The 24,816-nt window shown below is 37.4% G+C and overlaps 1 protein-coding gene across 1 annotated transcript; it reads left to right on the top strand.

Annotated features, from left to right (window-relative positions):
- The first annotated feature begins 10,598 nt into the window (after positions 1–10,598).
- Positions 10,599–20,732, top strand: LOC140147447 (uncharacterized). Its single transcript, XM_072169223.1, has 4 exons — positions 10,599–11,051; positions 17,790–18,479; positions 18,568–19,065; positions 19,200–20,732. Exons 1-4 carry the CDS (start codon positions 10,836–10,838, stop codon positions 20,031–20,033), a joined length of 2,238 nt encoding a protein of 745 aa, XP_072025324.1. The 5' UTR covers positions 10,599–10,835; the 3' UTR covers positions 20,034–20,732.
- The last annotated feature ends 4,084 nt before the right edge of the window (positions 20,733–24,816 follow it).

The following is a 24,816-nucleotide window of genomic DNA, read 5'->3' as shown; positions in this document are numbered from 1 at the left end:
GGAAACTACTTTAGTTTGTTTGGCTTAAAATTGGTGAAAATTATTCGGTTTTTGTTACTCTGTGCATCAATAAAGTCCCAACTTAAAATTTCACTTGTGTAAATTCACAAAAGTCAGTGTATGTGCTACGCACGCCCAACTGGATGACGCCATCCCATATCAATACACAATGTTATTAGTGCCATTTTTTTACCAATTATATGCCAAACAAACTATTATAAGGTGTTCTATATTAAAGTCACAGAAAGAGAATGTATTCAAATCATGTATATTTTGTCTTTCATATCATTTTACAATATCCTTGCACATACATTACGTACAAAAGGTAATGTACACCCACAGGCCCATACGCAGGGGGGTGCATCACAACCCCCTCCCCAAGTCCCAAAATGTTAGAATTTGTTTTTTACGCTTTTTTGGACAAAAAAGGTCCAAATTTTGTCCACTTTTCACAAAATTGCCTGCTCCCTTGGAAAAAAGTCCACTTTTTCAAAATCAGCACCCCCAAATGAAATCCTGGGTACGGGCATGTACACCCAGCAAACACATAATGTTTTACGGAAGGAAAAGGTGTAGATGTCAGGCTATAAAAAGGGTATAAAAATGTTTTCAGAACTTTTTTGACAACGTTATGCAAAACATTTAACTATTAACAAAATATTTTGCATAAATGTTTGCCCAAAATATTTGACAATAACGTTTTAAAAACATATTCATGATCTTTATATAACCCAACATTTAAATGTTCTTTAAACATTTTAAATAAATGTTTTAAGAACATTGTTGTGTTTACTGGGCAGTGAAATTTTCGCATCACATTCAATTTGCAGAATTAAACAAAATTTAATAAATCAAAAACAGCAAAAAATAAAAACCGTAACAAATATATATGAAATGAAACCTATATCGAGTATATAGCAAAGTCATTCTGAATTATTGAAAAAATAAACTTTCATGTGCCCTGTATATGAATAGTGATACAGAGTATAGAGTGCACCCATAATATGATAAAAAGATTGGAAGCATGGATTTTTCATGTTAATTTTGTATGCATGGTTGTACATTTCTTGCCATTTTGGTGTGATATTGTTCTACTAATTTACTTAGTCGATTCCAAATTGACTTGGACCAAAAATGAGTTGACTTTTGTAAGTGTCCGTTGGTAGCACAGATATAGATAATACCTGATTGCTTAAAGACCAATCATGTGAACGAGCTGGCTGGAGAAATTATTTGTGCCAAAAAACTGATGAACATTTGTGCTTTTCTTTCTATTGATGTTATGTGAAAAACCATATACATTTTGTAGCTGTGGTGTAAGTCCAATATGTTCGGACAATATTTAACCCAATGACACCATGTTGACATTGGCTAACTAAGCTGTATTTTCACTCGCAAGGGTGACAGTTCTTCCCAGTTCTTGTCGCCATTTTTATTTTCACAGACGACTTGCCCTTTTGAGGTCATTTAGTAGACTTTCTTACCAGTCGTTATTGTCATCCTAACTAATATGCCCTTTGAAAAGTGAACTTCAATGTACCCGGTGGGAAAATTCTTGGCACCAGCTGCTATCGGTTTTTGTGGCGGTTCCAGTGTTTTTCTGATCATTTGGTTGATCGGTGCTTGAGGGGTAATGACAAAGGGCACCAGGGCACTAGCCTAACTGCCTTGGTCAGTAGAGATGACCGACAAATTTGTGTGGGCCTTATTGTGTACACATTAATTTGATAAGAAGTAAGAACCATAATGGTTATGGTGAACTGGAAATGGTTTTCTCTAAATGTCATAATATATTAGTTCTGGAGTTCTGAATCCATTGGTAAAAACATGTATACAGAATTGATCAAAATAGATTAAAAAATTCCTATTATGAAAATTATAAAAACATAATGGTGAAGAAAAAATAAAAACAATCAAAAACATGTCTGTATGGAAGTGAATGTGTCTTTACTGCTTGTTTTTTTTTTTCTTTTTGTTTGTTTTTTGTTTAATTACTAAAGGAATTCAATAAAGTATGTTAGTATGTCAAACTTACAGGAACGTGTAATTCTACCTATCTTGCAGTGGCCAATTAAAGTGGTACTACACCCCTTGATAAATTTATGAGTATTTTTGCATTTTTCTCATGTATATTATAGGGGCAAGGGATCCAGTTACTACACTGGAATTTCAGTGACAAAAGACGCGCGGTTCGTTATTTATGATAAGAAGAGGTACCGCTAGAATGTACCTTATTTTTTAACATATATAATGAACCACTTGTCTTGAATCACTGAAATTTCAGTGAAGTAATTGGATTCTTTGCCCCTATAATATACATAACTTTTGTTACCAATGTGCAGTTATTTTTTGAGAAAAATGCCAAATTAGGCACAAAATTTATCAGGGGGTGTAGTACCACCTTAAGTGCACATTCGGTGATCCCAGAGTAAGTTAATGTGAAACAATTTTGAATAAAATGCTTAAAAGTGAAGGATAAGTCATTAAAATTGTCATAGGGTATTTTTGAATGAAAAATGTGGAAAAAAATGAGTAAAACAGCAGTATTGACAAATTTGAAGCCCCGTTCAATTTCTCCACTTCAGAGAAATTACAGATACATTTCAAATGTTTTATTTTGTCTCAAACACGGGCTATGTTAGCACATACATGACACTAACGAAAGTACCAAAATCGGAATTTTGATGATTTTACGATCCTCCGGATGAGCAAATCACTGAATAGGCCTGTAAAGATTAGCTTTTCAGAGACTAGTCAACAGTAGTAATAAAAATAATAAGCATGATGTAAAGAAAACGACGTGTAAAAGAAAATACTAACATTGTTCCTTTCATAACCCCATGGAGTATCTCATCATGGCATCCGTCTGTCTCGGGAGACAATGGAGTTTTGTGCCCTAAGTCACTCTGATGTTTGGCTGCATCGCCTGCTGTGGCTATGCAGTCCAATTCTTGAACGACAAATCCTCTTACATTTGCTGCAAGTGAAAACAAATTCTTGCGATGGCGGAGCTGACACTGAGCCCTGCCGTCTTCGCTCTCTTCTCTCTTCCCACTGCTGGACCTTCTTCTGGTTTCCAACACATGCTCCAGTCTTGACGGCATCTTTCCAGCTATTTCGATCTGCAGCCATGCTTTCCCAGTTTGATGGGTTGATGTCACAATTTTTCATGTCTCGCTTGCAGACGTCCTTGAAGCGCAGGGCTGGTCTTCCAACAGGTCTGGAGCCGATTTCTAGCTGGCCATACAGCAGGTCTTTGGGGATTCTACCATCATCCATTCGGCTGACATGTCCAAGCCATCTCAAGCGTCTTTGTGACAGGAGTGCAAACATGCTTAAGATGCACGCTTTTTCTAAGACGGCTTTGTTGGTGACATGGTCCTGCCAAGTGAAGCCTAGGATACGTCTGAGGCAGCGCATGTGGAAAGCATTCAGTCTCTGTTCCTGATGTGCATATAGTGCCCATGCCTCGCTTCCATAGAGAAGAGTGCTGAGTACACAGGCCTGATACACCCTCATCTTTGTGTTGATGGTTAGCATGGTGTTTTCCCATACTCTCTATGAGAGACGTGCCATTGCAGTAGATGCCTTGCCAATGCGTGTATTCAAGTCTGCGTCAAGCGATAGATTGTTGAAGATTTTGGAACCAAGGTAAGTGAAGACTTCCACCACTTCAAGCATGTAGTCGTTGATACTGATACAGGGTGTAATACTGGCATCCTGAGCCATAATGTTTGTCTTCTTCAGCCTAATTGTCAGGCCAAACTCTCTACATGCATCTGCAAAGCTGCTGATGAGTCTCTGTAGATCCGCTTCAGACTTTGCCGTCAAAGCCGCATCATCAGCAAATAGCATATATCTGATCAGGACTCTCTGCACCTTGGTCTTTGCTCGGAGACGTGATAGGTTAAACAGACCTCCATCGCTTCTTGTGTGGAGATACACACCATCCTCTGATGAGCTGAAAGCATGCGTCAGCAGCAGAGAGAAAAAGATACCGAAGAGTGTAGGAGCAAGCACACATCCCTGCTTCACTCCACTCCTGATTTGGAAGGCATCAGAGGAGGAGCCATCGTACTGGACAGTGCCATGCATTCCTTCATGGAAGGATATGATCATCTTGAGCAGCTTTGGTGGGCATCCAATTTTCTCGAGTAGTGTGAAAAGACCTTTCCTGCTGACTAGATCGAATGCCTTTGTCAGGTCGATGAATGCAATGAAGAGTGGTTGTCTCTGCTCCCGACATTTTTCTTGAAGTTGCCGTACGGAAAATATCATATCGATGGTTGACCTCCCAGACCTGAAGCCACATTGTGATTCAGGATAAATACGCTCAGCTAGCGTCTGCAACCTGTTGAGGACTACCCGGGCAAAGATCTTCCCAACTGTACTTAGGAGAGAGATACCCCGGTAGTTGTTACAATCGCTGCGGTCACCTTTGTTTTTGTAGAGTGTAACTATAACAGAGTCTCGCATATCCTGGGGTACCATCCCTTCTTGCCAACAAAGACAGAGAAGCTCATGAAGGTGATGAAGAAGGGGTGTATTCTTGCCTGCTTTGATGACCTCGGGAGGGATTGCATCTTTTCCTGGAGCTTTGCCACTAGAGAGAGAGTCGATGGCCTTACACAGTTCTTCTAGGGAGGGTGGGTTATCAAGCTCTTCTATTTCAGGCTGCCTCTTAATGCTGTTCAATGCAGCTTCGGTAACCACATTTTCCTGGGAATAGAGCTCCTGGTAGTGCTCAACCCATCTTTCCATCTGTTTGCTTCGGTCTTTAATGACAGCACCATCAGATGACTTTATTAGTGCAGTCTTGGTGGTGGTGGGCCCAAACGAATTTCTGATGCCTTCATACATACCACGGACATTGCCACTGTTGACATGCAGACGCAGTTGGATGTTCTGACAGAGAGTCAGCCAATAGTCGTTGGCACAGCGTCTTGCAGTTCTCTGGGCATTTCTCTTTGCCTTTTGAAGTGTTGCAAGTGTCTTCTTCGAGGGTGCACTCTTGTAGTTGATGAGAGCAGATCGTTTAGCTTCAACAACTGGTTCCATCTCCAATATTTTAGCTTCAAACCAATCAGGATTTTGTTTACTTCTCTTGCCAAAAGTCTCCATGGCTGTGTTATATATAGTGTCTCTAAGGAAATTCCATCTCTCCACAGTGGGTGTTTCAGGACAGTCCTGCAGGGATCGTTCTATAGATTTAGCAAAGTGCTCACACAAGGCAGGGATTGTTGTTCCTGTGGTGTTGATACGTGGACGCCTCTTCTGCTTAGAGTGATGAATACGTTTTGGCTGCATACGCACTTTGCTGCTGACTAATGAGTGGTCTGTATTGCAGTCAGCACTATGGTAGCTGCGGGTGATGTTCACACAGTTCAGAGATGGTCTTCTGGTGATGATGAGGTCCAGCTGATACCAATGGTGGGATCTGGGATGTCTCCAAGACACTCTGTGGCATGGTTTTGTACTGAAGAAAGTGTTGGTGATGCAAAGGTTGTAATACGAGCATAGCTCAAGCAGTCTTTGTCCATTTTCATTCATTTTACCTACACCGAAGTGTCCGAGACAGCTGGGCCATGCACCGTGATCTGCACCTACCCGTGCATTGAAGTCTCCAAGTAGGAATAAGTCCTCATTAGTGGCTATACATCTGATGGCTGAGTCCAGTTCCTCATAAAACTGATCCTTGGTCTCAGTAGAGGAGCAAAGGGTAGGAGCGTAAACGTTCATTATGTTCACCGGGCCTGAAGATGTCGAAAGGCGAAGTGAGAGTGGGTGGTTCAATTGAAGAGAGGAAGGTATTCCTCACTGCAAACCCGACTCCATGCTGACGTGGTTGATCTTGTTCTTTTCCTTGCCAAAAGAAGGTGTAATCTTGTTCTCTTAGACTTCCATCAGAGAGGAGCCTTGTCTCCTGCAAACCAGCAATGTCAATATTCAGTCTTTTGAGCTCGCGATTAATGATGGCTGTCTTCCTTGCATCGTCGATCAGACGGAGATCATCTGTGATGCCAGGACACATGGTCCTGATGTTCCAGCTAAAACGCAAGACTGGAAATTTCTTGTTTCTTTGTTGCTTTCCAGGTGCACTTGTTTTCGGTCTGCTTGTTAAGTTGATACTCTAAGCTCCAAGCACCCTGTGAAGCAGGCAGACCGTGACGGGTCAGCACCTTACTAACTGGGGACTGCCCAGCTTTAGGTGGGCGGTTTTTTGGTTTTTTTACCCCCATGGAGTATATTATGCTCGTATTCTAGGGACTGACTGGTTCATCGAATCTGTGTGATGCCCCGTTGCTTTTGAACCGATTTGTATTAATTTGTGTAAAATTGATAGATTTTTCGCCAGCCCATCGGGCTGGTACCTGTTTCTGGGATGGGGTCAGTTTGCTCAAGAGATTAATTTTTATTGGTATTGGAATGACTTTTTGTTAAAACTTTTTGTGGTTGAATTTTTTTTAAATATTTTAATTCGATGTGTAAGGAAAAGTAAGTATGTTTTTGCCGTTTCAACGAATGAAAACGAGTGAGTATTACCAAAGTTATGTTTGAATTAATATGACTTTAAAAGTTTTAGGTATAGGCCTAAAATGTAACAATAATAGTTAATATACAGCATCATATGGTCAGCAGAAGAAAAGTATGTCATTTCAGTGTCTTTGACCCGGGGTCCTTGACCACTGAACAGCGTGATATCATGTTGATAACAGATCTAAGAATCAAAATCTTCATCATATGGACCATATTGATGTCAAAGTAATTATCTATCCTATCCTGAAATGCTATTGATGAAATAGTTGCTATCATGAACATCAGTTTTGCCTTTTCAACGGGAAAAATCCGATGCAAAATAAAGTTTTTAGGGCCTAGCTATAATATGGGCATAATTTATGCATGTAGGCCTATAGTATTGAACAATGTACCCATTTGACATGCACTTATAGATAAATAAATTGTCTTACTTTATTAATTTAATAACTTCTATGTTATAAATAAAATGACACATAACGTAAGTGAAGCTACTTTCTATCTTTTTTATTTGATTCATAAACTTACAGTCAAAACACACAAGAGTGAAGATTGCAGTGAGTAATCAGTCCTTTATAAATGTTCTTGCCACCATCTATCATATAGTAAACTATACATTGCGAATTAATATCAAATTATTTTAAAATAAAAATGTACATGTAAGGTGAGTTTATATTATGTTATATGGCGAATTTAAGGAGTATTTCGTGATCCTAGCATCCTCTTTTTATGACATTTTTCAGTAGATATCCACAAAAAAGCTTATTCTAAAAAATTTCAGTTGATTCCGATTTTGCCTTTACGAGTTATGCATGGTTATGTGTACACAATGTGTTGCAATTTTGTTCTGGTATACCAGAACGAAATTCAAATTTCACGATTACTTTGCTAACGAATTAATCTGCAAGAAATATTTTGTACATAAACATTCCAGTGATATAAAAATCTCAACTTTTTTGAGAAAAGTTAGGGATGATGCTGTGGATCACGAAATGCCCTTTTAACTAAAACCTGCAGTCAGTGCAGTGTAGTATTTGTGACGTGGTATATCGAAAGCAGACACTTTTGGGCAGGATCGTAAATGGAGAAATAGCCAAAAATCTACCCGGGGTGATTTTTTTCACGATTTGGGTTTATGATGTTATTAATGTTTAAAATATTGTCTGATCGTTTCAGACCGGAATATAACTGGCATGTTGTATTTTTGAGACATTTTTCAAGGTAATTCCTACTCTCAACATTGTCAATAATATTTTTAAAGGCAGCTTATCTATTATTAATATTAAAGGCCCATTCAGTGATTTGCTCATCCGGACGATCGTAAAAATCATCAAAATGTTGGTACCGTACCTTTGTTATTACATAGATGTGCTAAGTCTGCGAATGGTTCAGCCAAAAGCCGTGTAGGCCTATTTAAGACAAAATAAGACATTTTACACGAATCTGTATTTTTAGATACTGACAGTATCTAAAATTAGCTACTAAGTATTTGAATGGCGGGGCTTGAACTTCGTCAGTACTGCTGTTTTCTTAATTTTTGCCAAATTTGGCATTTCAAAATACCAAATGACAATTTGAATGACTTAGGCCTATCCTTCTCTTTTAAGCAATTTATAAACAATTTTAATTTTTTTACTCTTGCACTGGGATCACTGAATGGGTCTTTAAGAAATGTGGCGTATCATGTCAAAAACAGACATCTTTTGGACAGTTTATAAATTTGGAGGCTTTCACATAAAGAGCTATTTTGCTCCACAACGCCGTTTTCCCCAATAAAATCGGACATTCCTAAGCGAATTAAAGAAATTGAGTTCGTAAGTTATGGTATTAAAAAATTGGAAATTGAAATATCGTGGGTAAAAAGCTGAAAAGACAAATAAAACCAGAACAGAACAATTTAGAGAACAATAATGAATTAATAATAATGAACAATAATGAATTAAAGAGTTGACAGGAGATTAGGAGTTAATGTTTTCTGCAGTTTCAGTGTACATCTTCTCCGTTGATGGTTTGGTGGACTGTCATGTAACATGGATGTAGTAAGCCGTGATCCTAAAAATGCCTTTCACATTGACCAAAACTAATTACAAGACCTCTTCTACATTGAGGCTGGCTTTCCCTTTTAAAGGGAATTTTTATACATCTGATATTTTCAGTCACCATACTCCCTCTGTTTGTTAGCTTCACATTTTATTTACTCGATAAACTAGTAGATTCCAAAATCAGAATTGTTCAGCATTGAAGCAAAGATCCTAAGATCTTCGATTGAAGTGAGCCATTATGCCAAAATCTGTTGCATTCAATAGCATAGGCATACATATACTTTACTTTTACTGCCACTAAATTATATAAACTTTTTATGACCATTTGAATACAATACATCAGTCTAATTTCGAGTTCAACTGAATGCGTTCATCATGCTTAATAAGATATTTTTATTTATCAAAAATCGACTATGGCATAGTCTACATGGATCCTAAAAATATATCATTTTCTCAGATGTTATGTGCCACAACGAGTCAATGGTACATTGGCACGTTGTACACACACTGATCAAAATTACTAGATTGCTTAATTAATGCTTTTCGTGAAAATTGTAGCAAATTTTAAACTGACCATATGCCCGGCCCATATGGTCTCAAAAAAAAAAGTGACACCAGTTACATGATCATAATTTTATTGTAACCTTTTATCTTCTACATTCGTATTGTTTTTTTCAATAAAGTGGTTTTACCACTCCCCTGCAGCACCACCAGCAGATAAGGGCACATACCTTAATTCTTGTTGGGATATTTAAAGGAGGGAGCTGTCTATTTGTACATGATATTTACCCAAAGCAAAGCTGAGACTAGTAAACTAGTCTCAGGGCAAAGGAGCCCAGGTGCGCCATTAGGTGAACCAAAGTGTTCTAGAATACTTTGCTCTTATCGCTTCCCAGTTGAATGTTATTGTTGAAAATGATTCCAGGGTCCGATGTGAATAGCAACCTTAGCATATGGCGACGAAAAAGACCTTGTTTTACGGGCCAGACCGACCCAGATTTTACTTTTGGGCCAAAATTTATATTGATTTTGACAGGAAAGTTCAAAACATTTTTATAACATTTTTTAGATAAAACATAATAAAAATGTTTTGAAAAATCTTCTTTTTTTTTGCCAGATTTTTCAAGCTTTCGGTGATATTTTAGGGTCATTTTAGCCTAAAAGAAATTTGTTAACAAAATCCCGCGACCGACCCTACTTGGAAAGTAAAACGCCAGTAAAACTTTTTCTTCGTCGCTTATAGCCTATATATTATTCCCTTTACTTTTAGAATTGCTGAATTCTTTTTACTTAACCACGCATATTTTAACTTTGATTAAACTTATTTTGCCCATCCCCGACCCTTTCATACCAGAATGTTCGATGCAATAAAAAGTTGCATGTCTTTTCCAGGAACTCTATGTTGACTATTAAAATAACTATAGCAATGGCAGATGTCAGCTGCGGTAATATTTTAGTATGTTGTGTCAACGGTGTATTTAGAAACATGTAAGCGCAGTATAATTAGATATACAGTAACGTTCATTGGCTTCAACTACCAATGTTGTATTGCGAAATGTCACCGTCGCAATGATCCTCCAGAAAATAATTGTCTTGTCCACAAGTTCATCTCTGCGCATCTGCTTTGTGCGGAGCAATATGATACCAGCACATTTTTGACGGATATCCCATAACTCTGTGCGTCTAATAAACTTTATGATGATGATTGTTCTACGGCCAACTAAAGAATACACACTTTTTTACAGCAATTGTTTTTAGTTTTTCACGAAGTAATATTTTTTTGCATATTTACAATTTTTATTATAATTTTTTAAGTCATTGTAGCTTAAAACTTGTGAAACTTTCGGTTCCATTGATCTTATTTTCGGCATTACACTCAGACATCCTTCTTAATTGCCTAAAGCTGAATCGTCCGCATGCGGTAAATCCAAAGCGGCTTCCACATGGGTTTGTGGGATAGCAAATGAAAGCTGAGAAGTTGTGGAAAGTCCTTTGACATTCCACAAGGAATGCGGCCCATAACAACTCAGATATGATTGGCACGCTGACGTATGTCTCTTGCTAAAATTATTTCTTTCATCTTGACTACGAGACTATAACTGTGTTTTGTGCATCTCCAACCGACTCAGTAGTTAACTACAAATCAACGTTTTACCACTGAAAGGAAATATTGAGCTTCAAGAACTACACACTTGGAATAATAAGATATTAGGGTTATACAATTTAAACTTTTGCAAACTTTGATATAAGTTTATAAATATGGATAAGGAGAGCGGAGGAGCGAAAGAGACTCCGCCGGCTGAAAAAGCAGCGGCGGCAGAAAAACCGGCGACTGACAAACCCGTTGAAGAACCGACTGTTGCATCTATTGTAGAAGAAGACGATAGTGATGATGAAACTCCACAAAGTTACAATAAATTGAAATATCACTCTAGTAAAATGGACCTTAACTTGAGGATATTACGAGAAGAAATGGTATGTAGCTGTTATCATGGTTGTAATTATAATCAAAACCCATTTAGCAATATTATTTTAAGTTCACATTATTTTGTAGAAATTTCAACTTTTACAAAAATAGATTTAGACAGACAGGGAAGTAACTTAGACACTGCTTTGAAAGATCTGTACATGTAAATTGAAGACAAATTAAATTTGGTCTTATTTTACCATTGATATTATACCATGCAGACATGCCATTTTGCCCTTAAACTTGGCATCTATTTATAATATTAAACTCACGTGGAGTAAATCAGAGTAGGCATATAAACAGACAGACAGGTGCAGCAAGATCACATGACACTTGTCAAAAACATGCTCAATTTGTTGGGATAAAATATCATAAAATTACCTTTTCACAATTATGTGAAATTGTTTTTGTATTTTTAACATTTCCGCTTTTTAAGTACAGGTATTTCTGCCTGCTTAAAGTTTTCTGTTTGGAGTCAACAAAACCAGTACGGGGGCAACGATTAAACCTCAAAGTGGTAGTTTTCATGTGTTGTTACCCTCAACCACCACAAATACCCAATGGCAAAACAAATTACTACCAACCACGTTGTATGGTGTCATGGCAGTGGCTTAACTTAAGTCATAGTTTGTAATATTTATATTAACAAGGTTACCTTAATTTTTTGTTTGTTTGTTTTGTTTTTCTATTGTTTTGTTTGTTTTTCTTTTGTTTTTCTTTGTGTGTTTTGTTTGACGCTTGAACAAAACCTTTTTTGTTTCATTTATTTAAATAATTGATGCGTAATATTACCGTATTACGAAGGGCGGTCAATAAGTTTGTAGAACAAGGTATTTGTAAAAGTACTATCCAAATTCTTCAAGTTCAATCTCAATCTTGAACATGATCACTGCATACCTTAATGCACCCGTCGCAATTTTACTTGAAACATCCTATGGCAACAAAATGGCAGTCTTCCGATGATGCCTCTTCAGGCATTGATCACCAGCAAACCTGATATTATGAAGATAGGACTTAAAATTCGAAAATAGGTTTCACTAACTGGAAGCCATGGTTGCTTTAGTTAACTGACCCATGCATCTGTCGTGAGTGACAGCTTGACATACTGAGAATAGGGGGTACAGGACACAATCCAAGAACAGTCCCATTCCTACCACCAACCTTCTTCACTTGATGGCTTGCCTCAAATCAAAATTGTATGATATATGCCTATTATTATACTTTCATTTGGCAAATGATCTGTCGCCAATGCTCTTCTCCCTGAATCTCAGAAAACAGCGATGAAGACCTTCCACTATGGTGACCGAGTGATGATCTTCTTAGGGGTGGGAGATCCAGGTGCTTCCACTGAATGGGCTCATAATTCCAGTGATTAATGTAGCCAGATATTGATGAAACTTATCTCGGTCCTCATTCTGAGTGTCATCGAAGGTTTTGGACCCCCATCTAGAAGACACGCTGGAATACCCAAATGTTAATGGATTTATCTTGAAAACACTTTCATCCGAGTTGTCATAGTTTGTGGCTATCTCGTCTTTCATGTTTGGTTCTTTATTCATTATCAATGCCACTCTACCAGCACGCATGTCATTTGTGGTGACGTCAGCAAGTCTTTTGGACCTTGGATGATCTTCAAGGACGCTCATCTTGAACTCTAAGGACCGTTTCGTTGCTGTTTAATATTTAGGACTTCATTCCCATTTATAGCAACTGTACATTGTTAAATTTCATTAGAGTTTTCACAACCATCGGGTGAAATTTCCATGCTGACCCGGTGTCTGAGACGATATATACGGTATTCGTCTCAGCCCGGTGTTAGTACCTATGAATTCACGGTCTTCTTTTGCATAGTGTCCTATCCATATACAGTAATGCAAAAATCGAATATTTTTGCAGTAATGTTTTGAAGGAACAAGCTTTCAAATGAGACCAAATTCATCACCATGCGACAAAGTAGCATACCTTGTTCTATTCTACGAACTTTTTGACCGCACCTCGTGTATATCGGAAGTGTGTGACAGAAGTCTTATAACTACACAGTGAACACAAGACGTGTTACAGAAAACATATAAATGTCGGGTTATATATAAACGAAGGGTATAAAATGTTTTAATAACATTCAGAACACATTTTTGAAAATTTGATGCAAAACATTGGTGACAAAATATCGTGCAAAATGTTTGTTTGCCAACATTTTTGATATGCTATTGTAAAGTTTCTTCAAATAAAGCGTTTTAAAACGTTTTCATGACCTTTAAATAACCAGACATTTAAACCAAACCGCGTTTATAAGACCTTTGTAACCCTTTAAAAACATTTGTGTTTGTTGGGTAAAACTTGTGATTAAATGCAACAAATCTGATACAGAGTGAATGTATCAGATTTGTTATATAAACCCGACATGTCTTGAAGGAACAGGCTTTCAAATTCGAACAAGTTCATTACCGTGCAACAAAGTAGCATACCTTGTTCTACGACCTTTTTGACCGCCCCTCGTACGAACCAACCGAAGTAAACAAACAAATTATGGTGTCAGTGATACTTTTAACTATATATATTAAAGTCAGTATATCTTAGGCCGAGTAAAAACAAGTACATGTTTCTCGTCCGCGCCCTCCTCCTTTTTTGAAGATTTTTAAAATTTCTTTTTATTTTGTAAACTTTCAGTTATAACTTGTTGAAAAAGATGTTTCAGAAGTTCAAACTTATTTTACGGCTTTATAAATGCATAATACATCATTTAAGAAGAGTTTTGTGATCACTAGAGGGGTCTACCTCTCAAAACAATAAAATAAAAACGGCCTCCTCCTCATTTTCGCAGATATAAATCTGTATGTCGAATACCCAAAATATGGTGCCAAATCATGAAATACAGGTAGGCCCTATTTAGCGTCGTTTTCCAATAAAAAAAAATAAAAAGCCCCTCATCCTGCTAATAAAACCCGGACGAGAAACATGTTTTTATTTTTACTTGGCCTTATTTAATTGAGAAAAACACAGAAATCTTCCACGCGAAATGAGTCCAAGGGTATGAAATAACAACTATCATATTTGCATTTAGAACCTTTCCACAGCTTCAAACAAACAGAATTTGAGTTTTTTGTTAGATGAGACACCCATACGTGACGTCAAGGGTAAACACACACAAAAAAGTATCGTTTTATTTTTATTACCATTAATGTAACTAATTATTTTTGGCGGTTGATGATGACTAAGAAGAAGTAAGAAACCAAGCACAGAACATGCAAAATGACCTTTAACTTGGGTTTTGCCCTCTTTTCACCCCGTCATCATGGTCATGATATTACATTTCTGTAACATTAAATAAACAAGAGAAAAGGTCGTTGGCAATATACCAAACCAAATGGCATCTTCATCGGTTGGAGAGAGAGGATGCTGATTCATTTAAACATCATGCACTTCTCGCTATCTCGTACTAATAGCCTTGGTATGTCATACGTTATAGATTGCTTTACTATGGATGCAAGAATCATCTGGAACCACAATGGTAGACAGACCGCTTGTAAAGTGAGAATGGCGAAAGGTGTAGAAAGAAGGGCCACGAATGTCAGATAATCTGATCATAATGTTGTTCACGTTTTAAGATTGGCAAAGTTGTGGCGCAGTAAATATATGTTTATTTTCACTATTAATATCATTATTCATGGGTGGTTGATTTGAAATTCTGTTTGAACTTTGTTAATTAAGATTCCTTGTGACAGTATGTTAAGAACTAGTTAAGAAAGTAGGTCGTCTTGAAACCGACCTGAACACATCCCAATTATTTGATAGGAGAAGTGAACTTTTCATCTATTCACATAGCGCTTCATCCAATTAGACATATAGATTTATCACCTCATTGGTAAAACATTAAAGCAAGAAATGTGAACAATCCAGGCTAATGAAATAGAAATGTGAACAATCTAGGCTAATGAAATAGATTATATTCTGTTTGGCCAAAATAATACAAGTATAGAACTATGTAAGTATGACAGCTATGTGCAGTCAGCACTGTAGTCTGTAGTTTCTTCACCAAATTTTCGAATTATTCTGTTTCAAATATTTTTGGCATACTACATGGTATGAAGGGAATACCATGTTTACAGACATGTATTAAATTTAAACAAATTCATATTTTCTTTTGATATCGCATTTGTTTCTTATCATTTAATTATATAGATTATAATTAGATATAATTATAATTAGATATGCTACAGTATAATACCCTCGAGCGATTCGAACGATTTTAGTCTAAGACCGCGGTCCGGTAACACATGGGACGCGTTAAGAATATTGCACAATGGTGTTGCAGGGAGTGGTAAAACTACATTTTATAGCTTACTTGTAAGGCTGAGCAATAGCGCGAATATAATTATAAGTTGAAGGACGCAATATATTTTGGACTGGCCAGATTGTTGCTGCACACATGTTCCCTAATCGCTGTCATGTAGTATTAAAGTTTGAGATTGATTTGCTGCAGATCGCTGTCATGTAGTATTAAAACTTAAGATTGATTTGCTGCAGAAATTGTAACACAATTATGCTAGCCATATAACATTGCCTGAATAGTTGGTGGTAATGGGGTGATTCGAAGCTGCTAAATTGCAATTACGGCGTAGTTGTCGTGACATGCAAATAGTCAGGTCGTAAGTCTGTGCTCTCTAATGTTAGGAATACCCTGTTCATTCTATATGCTTATCTTGTCATTGGAGACATGCAAGACGTATACAGGTCTAATGTCAGGAACACCCTGCTCATCCTATATGACGGTCATTCGAGGTGGTACTAATCCACAACATGGTCGCCTCTCAAATTTAGATTTTGCGCGCTGAATACAGTTGGCTGTAAGACCTGCGGGGTCTTTAATAATACAAAAGTGACATATCTCAAGTATACAATGTAATGCATGTAAATGCAAAGTTTATCGAGTTGAGAATATTACCAAATAAATTGTGTCACAAAGTTTAAATTGTGTCACAAAGTTTAAAATCATGACATTTGACTTTATAAAACTTCAAGATTGTTCTGCCATCTCAGCACTCAACGTTGACGGGAAGAGTAAAGGAATTCAGCTACACACAATCCGGGTCAACTTACACGCTGGCTGGGGAAACTATTATAACTTGGTTTATATCTTGTTTTGATTTTATCTGCACTTTAGTGCGGATGCTACCTGATTTAAAAAGATTATGCATATAGCTGTAATTCTTAAGATAATGCGAGCGAATATGACAACAATTTGCCCTAGTTTGTCATGATTCCAAAAGATAATTTGAATTTGTCACATTTTCATTATGGCTCTCAGCTTCAATTTAAACAGCCGTGCTTGTTAATTATATGACGTTAGCGAGTCTAAAGGCCGGGGGTCATTTATGATTAACCTCACTCTAGGCCAAGTGTTAGTATTTCAGTGTTCTCTTAATTGACTGTCAACATGTTACCTACCTAGCGTCGATGCGCAGAAATACAAATAAACATTCGGAGAGAACGATCACAAGACAGTGAGGCTGAGGCAGACACCCGGACAGACAGCTAAACAGAGAGAAAAAAGACAGATACACCGGCAGATTCACACATAACAGAATCAAAGACATGACGGTCTCACACACCGGCCCAACTCATCCCCAATTGTACAAAACGCACACCCACCCCCACCCCCACCCACACAACCCACACAACCCACCAAAACAAACAAAACTGATAATCGTGAAACAAACTAATTTCATCTTGACATTTTTAGCTATTTACCCACATGATTCCAGGTCCTAGATTATCAAAATAGTATTCATAGGCATTGCTGGAAGTGGTAAAACAACGTTATGAGTTCTTTTATTACCATCTAATTCTCGCGATGTATGTGTGTATAATAATGGTGTAGGCATACGTAGCTTGGTTTGTAGGGGTGTGGGTTTGCTTGTTTGTTTGTTTATTTACTTGTTTGTTTGTTTGTTTGTTTGTTTGTTAGGTTGCTTTTCTATTGTTTGTTTTCATTAATGTTTTTTTTATTGTATACCATTTGTTTATGATAAACATCTCCCTTTTATATTCTGTTTTTCATGTTTTGTTTTCTTGAAGTGTATAATCGTGCCAAATTCTCTTCTCTTTAAATGTCAAGCTATCCCCATATATGGTAGTCCATGCAGCATTTGTATAGCAATCTCCTTAACTCAATCTGTGTGTCTAGTGATGCTGCATGCTCAAACACATGCACATGACATCTGTCTCGTCTATCAATGTATCTCTCATCAGTGTACCCTGCCTTAGTTCTCGCTGATGACAACAAAAACCGCATAGAAAGAAAAAAGTGAGAGTGCTATACCAGGAGTGTCATCACGTTATTCGCGATTTCTTTGCATGAACTTGGTCATCCCTTAGGCCACGTGCGCAGCCTATGGCATGATAGTGTTCGCTGTCATTAGTGATCTGACAAGACAGATATTTTACCGTTTTGTCTTGACTTTTTTAAGATATTTGACAGCTTTTTGTGTAGATGAGTTGATGGTTTCTCCTATGATAATTAGTCAGTTTACAATTTACAATTCGAGTTTATATCCAATGAAAATGGGACGGTTTCATTTAGTATAAACGAGGAGGTGACTCAAGATTTTCGTAGACAATTGTTTGGAATAAGGATATCAAACTTTTTCAGGATCGGATTATACCGGTATTGCTAAGTTTATGGTACTTCTTATACTTCAGAATGCAAGTTCTTATCAGTTTCTTGTTTGTTTTTCTAATTTTTACAGGCTCACCTACAAGATTCCGGTAACTCGTTGTCTCGTCAAATAGCATCCATGTATCGTACATTTCAAGAGATGAAAGACGAAGAAGAAGGTGCCGATGGGCATGGTGAGGAGGATGAGGCCGAGGAGGCAGAGCCCAATTATGACCAGTATTCAAACTCTGATGTTGACTCTCAGTGTGCCGATGGAAGAGATGATGACCTGGACACGGAAGATGATGTGAATAGAATGAGTGATTTAGAAACGGATTCCAGTTCAAGATCAGGTCCATCATCGAAAAGAAAAAAGCAACAGAAAAGACCTCCGCCGTTGCAATTAGATAAACCACCGCAAAAGAAAGATTCTAGACAAGACACAAACGGTAATGAAATTCGTCCTTGTTCACCTCCAAGAAATGTACTTGAAACCGACGACGCAGATGATGGTGATGAACAAGCTCAAAACTCTGACTTTTACCCTGATTTTGAAACGTCTAGTAGTGATGAATGCAGTCATTGTCTTTGTTGTTCGTCATTGAGTTCATACAGCAGTGGCATGCCATGGAAGTATGTGGATAAATCAGCAAGTTCAGCCGCTGAGTACGATAGTGACAGTTCCGAATATAATAGTGATTCTGACGATGCACCGCTGGAGTCACCTATGCCAATATATAAACGTCTCAGTCCTTCTTTTATCAAGATTGTTACGCAGAAGTAGAGGATGAGAATCCTCCACTCTCTCCAGATGCTGTTGAAGGGAAGGAGGTGTAGTTGCTGACGGAGATGATGAATCTGTTCCTGAGAAACGAATGAGTCCTTTGGGGTGTGAAAGCCCAAGACCGTCAAGTTCTCGCGGTAGCTCTCATCCGAGCTTAGACGATGTAGATGAACCTATGGACACAGATGTTAAACAAAAGAACAAAGCTCAGACAAAGAAGCCTGATAAAACAGGTGCAGCTGTTAAAGGCAAAGATTCCACAAAAGACAACAAAAAGCCTAAATCAGGATCTCCAAAAAGTAACCAAACGCTTCAAGTAATTGAAAAAGACACTAACGAAAAGAAAAATGTAGCGGATGCTAGAAACAAAACTGCGTTGAAACCAAAATCAAAACAACAATCATTGCCAAAGAAAGAAGTTGCTACTAAAGTGGCGGAGACAAAAACGGACGTTTGCGAAAAACCGAACACGGACGCTGAAGCCGCCCCTGCCACATCTGATGATGAAGAGGAAGTTCCAACGAATGTTAAGGATAGAATTAAGAACTTTGAAGCCCAAAGTACGGATAGTGAATCGCAACCAGTAAGAAGATCAAGATCCTTTAATAAATCTGAATCAGATGATCAGGCTGGCCCATTGAGTCCAACCGATAAAGTTATTGACAATGCAAAACAAGCGGTATTGTCAGAGTTGAGGAATGTGGTGAAAACTGACAAAACGAAAGGCCTTGCCAAAAAACAAAACCAGGGCCTCCATCAGTTAAAGCAAAACCGAAGAAAGTATCGGGAGCGTCTAATTCAGACAAACCAGTTCGACATGTATCGAAATCAACATTTCGAGTTAAGACACCTGCAGACGAAGAAGGAAAGAAACGTCGGAAACCACATAGCAGCTCTACTATTGAAATTCCTGTACAGTACTTATCTACTCCCCAAACTGAACATAATCCACCTGATGCTCTTACGTTTCAGGTCCGGCCCATATCTGCAAACATGCAAAGCGGGCCACACGAAGGACCCTTCATTATCACAAGTAGTCCAAAACCCAAAAGGAAAGTTACCAAGCAATTTGTTCAATTAGCACCGACAAATGATGACGATTCTGAACAAACGACGCTTAGGCCAGAACCTCAGGGACGAGTGCAACCTCCGATGTCAGAAAGTGCCGAGAGAGAGCATCCATTATGCCCACATTGCCATAAGAAGTCCATTCCCGCTGAAGAAAGAAAGCGTAATGTCCAAGTCCTTCAACTTCAACCTGTTCCTGAAAGAGAACTGCCGTCAACACCAACATATCCTACTCCTCAAACGCAGATAACATTTGAAGCTCCCCGGGTGCAGCCGATTACGCCTGCGCGAATAATAAAAGTAGTTCCAGCAGGACGGCAGCAGATGATTATGCAAAGACAACCATCGGAGGAACCTGGTAGTGTCCATCTGCGCCTGAATATGCCAGGACAACAACAAGGAGTACCAATCCGAGTTGGTGATTACATTAAAATCCCATTGAGATCAGGACAAGCCAGAGGTGTGAGGGTGATCTTCAATTGAGAACATCAACTGTAACATGCGAAGAAACTTCGCATTTTAGTGTCGTGTAAATTCATATTACAAGTACACGCAACATTTAGAGCCGTATAAACGCTGGTTAAAACTTAGTATCGAAGGACTTCATTTATTCAATACAGTAGCCAACGCATCAGTTATTTCAGCCAAAATGGTTAAAAAATGAAAACCATAGAAACGTTAAAATTGATTTTGGCAGCAATTGAAAGCATCCGGGCATATCTCGGATGTTTAGTTCGGTAGTTTGCCTGCGTTTCCTTTATTATGCTCTGTGTAAGAATAATAATTAATTCTACCGCCTACACATTTGCTGTTGAATTTACGCAAGTCAATCTGGTCCTTCCAGAACCCATGTGTTTCCCATGGAACAACTGTCTTTAACAAATAGAAGCAACTCAGTGTATGGGTTAAGATGTCATGGTGCAATCTAGATGAAAAAACATTTGAAAAAAATACGAATGACCTATATGTACTGATGTTTTGCTAAGCTAAGTTGCAATATGTTTTACAATTATGTGGAAATAGTATAGAGACCAATTCTAATACCGTATACATTTGTATCTAAGAGAAAATACTTTATATACTTGAAATAATGCTCAAATTAGATCGATGTAAATTTCCATATTCAGTGCAAGTTTTAAATCTGTATAAGAAGTTCCGAGCATTTTTTTGTATAAGTTAGTGTTAATTAGATAATTCACCTTTTCTACTTTCTTGCAGAAGTTTGATTCCAGAATCGATACACCTGATTTAAGTGTTATTTATAATTTGAAGTAATTAAATACGTTTGCATAAAGTACAGCATTTACATGTATAAGTAAATACACGCTTCTTATATCGCTATTATACACAACTTGGTCAAGCTCAAACCACGTAAAAGTAAGAATTATCATAAAAGAACGACTTTTAAATTGAATATATAGCATGCGCATGAAACGTATAGTTAAAACTGCATTTAGATTAGTTAGGATCTCGTCAACCAACAGCGTTCTGACGTATATATTATAACGAACACTTCATTTAAAAGGGCATTTCGTGATCCACAGCCTCATCCCCCTCACTTTTCTCCCCCAAAAAAGTTAAGATTTTTAGATCATTGGAAACCTCTGGCTACATAATGTTTATGTACAAAACATTTCTTGCAGATTACTTCGTTTAGCAAAGATATCGTGAAATTTGAATTTCGTTCTGGTATACAAGAACGAAATTACAACACATTGTCTATGGAGTAGTGTGATACACATAATCATGCATAACTCGCAAAGGCAAAATCGGAATCAACTGAAATTGAGAATAAGTTTTTTTCATGGATATCTACTGAAAAATATCATAAAAAGAGGATGCCAGGATCACGAAGTACTCGTTTAAGTGTTGTACTTAAGTTTCCAAAGAGTTCCTTATTATAAAAAAAAAAGTGAAGAAGAAGGCCCATTGCGTAATTTAGGCTATCTGGATATTTCTATACCACATTTATTCTCCGAATTGATTTATACAAAGTTATCCTCAGAGTGCGAAGAAAATGGAGTTAATTCCGCTGGAAAGTTCAAAATTATCAGGGAGAAAGGGCATAATTATGAGGATCCGTATACTTGCGGGGAAAAGGTAAGAATGTATTATGTATAGCTTTATAGCTAAAACCCCGTCTACAGGTCTTAAAATAATACTTGTTTGTATATGCTTGGATCCGTAATTTATTTGCTCAAACTCCATAACGGCGACTGGATTAATGTAGCTTTCATCAGAAGCACACTATATGCTTGTAGACGGGTTTTTACGGTATACGTTATGGAATCACTTAAGTATTTAAGGAATTCACTTATATTTCTGTGTGATTTAAGAATATGGCCACAGGAGTACGGTGCAGTTGGTTGACGATATCTTCAATAATTATGCATGTTGGGTAACGATTCAAATCGGTGCGTACATAATTTGTGTAGCGCGAAACTTCATTTTGGTGGGAAAACTCTTAGTACATCTGCTCTTCTACAAGTACCGGAAGTAACTTTTTGACCCTCGCTCTACTCCTTGTATGAGCTCAAGAAAGCGGAGGCTGATAGAGCCAAAAAGATTGTTAATTTTCTAGAACAGTTGGAAAGACAAAATGTTCAAGGATTTAAAATGGCCCTCATACAAATAAAGGTTTTAACATGAATGCTTAGAAATAATTTACAACATTTCGAAAGGTAAAGAGCATTTTTAAAGTAGTTTTACATTATAAAATTGTATTCTGATACATGCTGCTGCTTGCATGCTGTTTAAATTGACAAATATGGGGATTGGGACTATCATTTGATTCAATAATAAATGATAGATGTTTTAATGCTCTGAGGAGAAAACAAATGTAAAGCAATGCTTAAATAATATGATATTACTGGCGATCATGATGGTAGTTAAATATATGGTTTCGGACCAGGTTCGACTCACTTATTTATAGGCTACGCAGATCGCGAAAGAGCTGTAAATTGTCGAGCCACATCCAGCAGCAGCGGTTTCACTCTTTCGTAATGACCTGCATGTTAGCCGCACGTTATGACCTCGAAGGCTTGCCATATTAAGTTGAGGTTTCATCTTGTCCATCCATCGCCAACTAGCTAGAGAACATATTTGATAAATTGATATCGTCCTTTGAAAATGTCGGAATATGTTTTGAATATTGATTCAAAATAAGGGAGAATCTGTCATGGAAGTAGTTTCGCTGATTTAACGATTTGGTCGTTGTTTTGTTACTTTGATGATACACACCATACATAATAATAAATGGTATATTCCCAGATATGTATAAAGGGTATGTGATGTTTTAATAAGATTCAGAAATTTTTTTTGAAAACATGCTGCAAAACATTTTAACATAAGACATTTTTTTCACAAATGTTTGCCAAAAAATATTTTGCAATAGCATTTTGACAACATTTTGAAAATGTTGTTGTAGTGTTTTTCCTATGAAACGTTTCAAAATGTTTTCACGACTTAGATAACCCGGCATTTAAATGTTATTTAAACGTTATGACGCGTTTATAAAATTAAAAAACAAACGTTTTCGTGTTTGCTGGGTTCCAAGAATTTGGTTTCGTGTATAAGCGGATGTAACTTTCTGGTTATTTTGTTGTTGTTGAAAGCTGCGCACAAAAAGTGCCCATGATTTTGAAACCAAACAATAATTTGGTAAATGTGTGTATTGAATCCCCGGGATTGAATCGATACAATATCTTATTCTGCGCATGTTAATACTAGCATCTTTTAATTCAATATGACCTTACATCAATTAAAACATACGTTTACCAAATTATTGTTTTGTTTTACCACGATGGGCTCTTTTCTAAAAGATATATACTTTTTGTGCGCAGTTTATAAGGAAGCTTATATAATTTAACGTTCTCTAACCATGCTATAACTGTATCATAATGCTTTATTCGTATTGTACGCAGAAATTTCACGCAATAAACTATTATCGAGTTGAAATTGATGATGAACTGTCTGGTTTATTTTCCATGCACATAGAACTCACAAATATTGAACGTATAACATCCCGAGAAAAAGTAAAGGAATAATAAATTATATTGTACAAAAAACATGTAAAGGGTAATATTTCAGATTGCCTGTATCAGTCCATCCCAGAACGAAAACATTCAATATTCTGGAGAGAAATTATTTATAAATACTGTTCATAGATAATTTGACAAGAATGTCACCCTGTATAATCCTGTCCGATTGTTTGTGATCATAAATTCCTATCTAAGGTTTTACAAAGTCAATTAAAATAAGTAAATTGAGTCGTTTTGTCAATTTTCCTTAGATCAATTAGTTTATCAATAACTTTGAATAATCAATTGCACTTTGGCGTTCGACGTTCTTCTAAGTGACTGTGCAATAAATTATGAGCCCTGGGGAGGGTACAATGGGGGGTGGGTGGCACACATTCAAGGATTAGGAAAACAAAACAAGCGCTTAAATATGCACATTTTCCTGCTCGCTGCACTCACAATATATAGGTCTAGGCCTATATAGGTTTGCAAATTGGGAACCCAAAAATTTGTCATCTGCAAGGGGGCAGGGCACTAAGATTTTTTAGCAGGAGGGGGAAAGCATTTTTGACACACCTTTTGGAAATTTTACCCCCCTCATGATTATTGCAGTCGGAGTCCTTAACTGCACACACGAGCATAATTGCACCATTAACCGACGTTTTTTGTTATAAAGGCGAGTCCTGATACCAATGAATCAAATTGTCAAAAAATTAAATCAGGACGAGTTCAGTGGCGTAGACAACGAGGGGGGCAAAATGCCGGCGCAGCCTGCCAACAAATTAAAGAGCAAAGCACCCTACAAAAATGAAGGAGAAATGTGCCCCCCTTAAAATAAATAAGAAAATCGAGAAGGCTAAGGAAAAAGGGAAAGAAAAGAAAAGAGAAAGGATGCATCTTCTGTGCTGCCCGCCCCTATAGTGTTATCACCCAATCAAGCCCTTTATAGGAAGCTCCTTACATGATACAATATCTATAAAAACGGGTCAAAATGATACAACCGGGATATAGTGTTCGTCTTTAGCCCCCCGAAGGAATTTTTTATTTGCCCCCCTCTCCCATCCACCCCATAGCTGCCTAATGCACGTCCCTGGGCGAGTTCCTACTTGGATTACATTTATTGGAGTACTTGACTGGTGACAAAAGTTGATGACAATATCACGTGACATGAGATGATTTCAATAGAAAAGCCGTTTCCGAGTAAATACTGAAAAAGTTTTGGAAACGAATTTACATTCAAATAACCG

This window comes from Amphiura filiformis, chromosome 3 (assembly GCF_039555335.1).
Source record: "Amphiura filiformis chromosome 3, Afil_fr2py, whole genome shotgun sequence".
Taxonomy (NCBI): Eukaryota; Metazoa; Echinodermata; class Ophiuroidea; order Amphilepidida; family Amphiuridae; genus Amphiura; species Amphiura filiformis.
This window is presented reverse-complemented; position numbering and strand designations above follow the sequence as displayed.

Bases quoted from the DNA above. Each gene is read 5' to 3' on its own strand.
- LOC140147447 (XM_072169223.1), top strand. From the start codon at position 10,836: ATGGATAAGGAGAGCGGAGGAGCGAAAGAGACTCCGCCGGCTGAAAAA. The intron at 18,480-18,567 runs TAGAGGATGAGA...TCTGTTCCTGAG, and splicing joins TCAAGATTGTTACGCAGAAG to AAACGAATGAGTCCTTTGGG. The intron at 19,066-19,199 runs GTAAGAAGATCA...GAAAACTGACAA, and splicing joins CGGATAGTGAATCGCAACCA to AACGAAAGGCCTTGCCAAAA.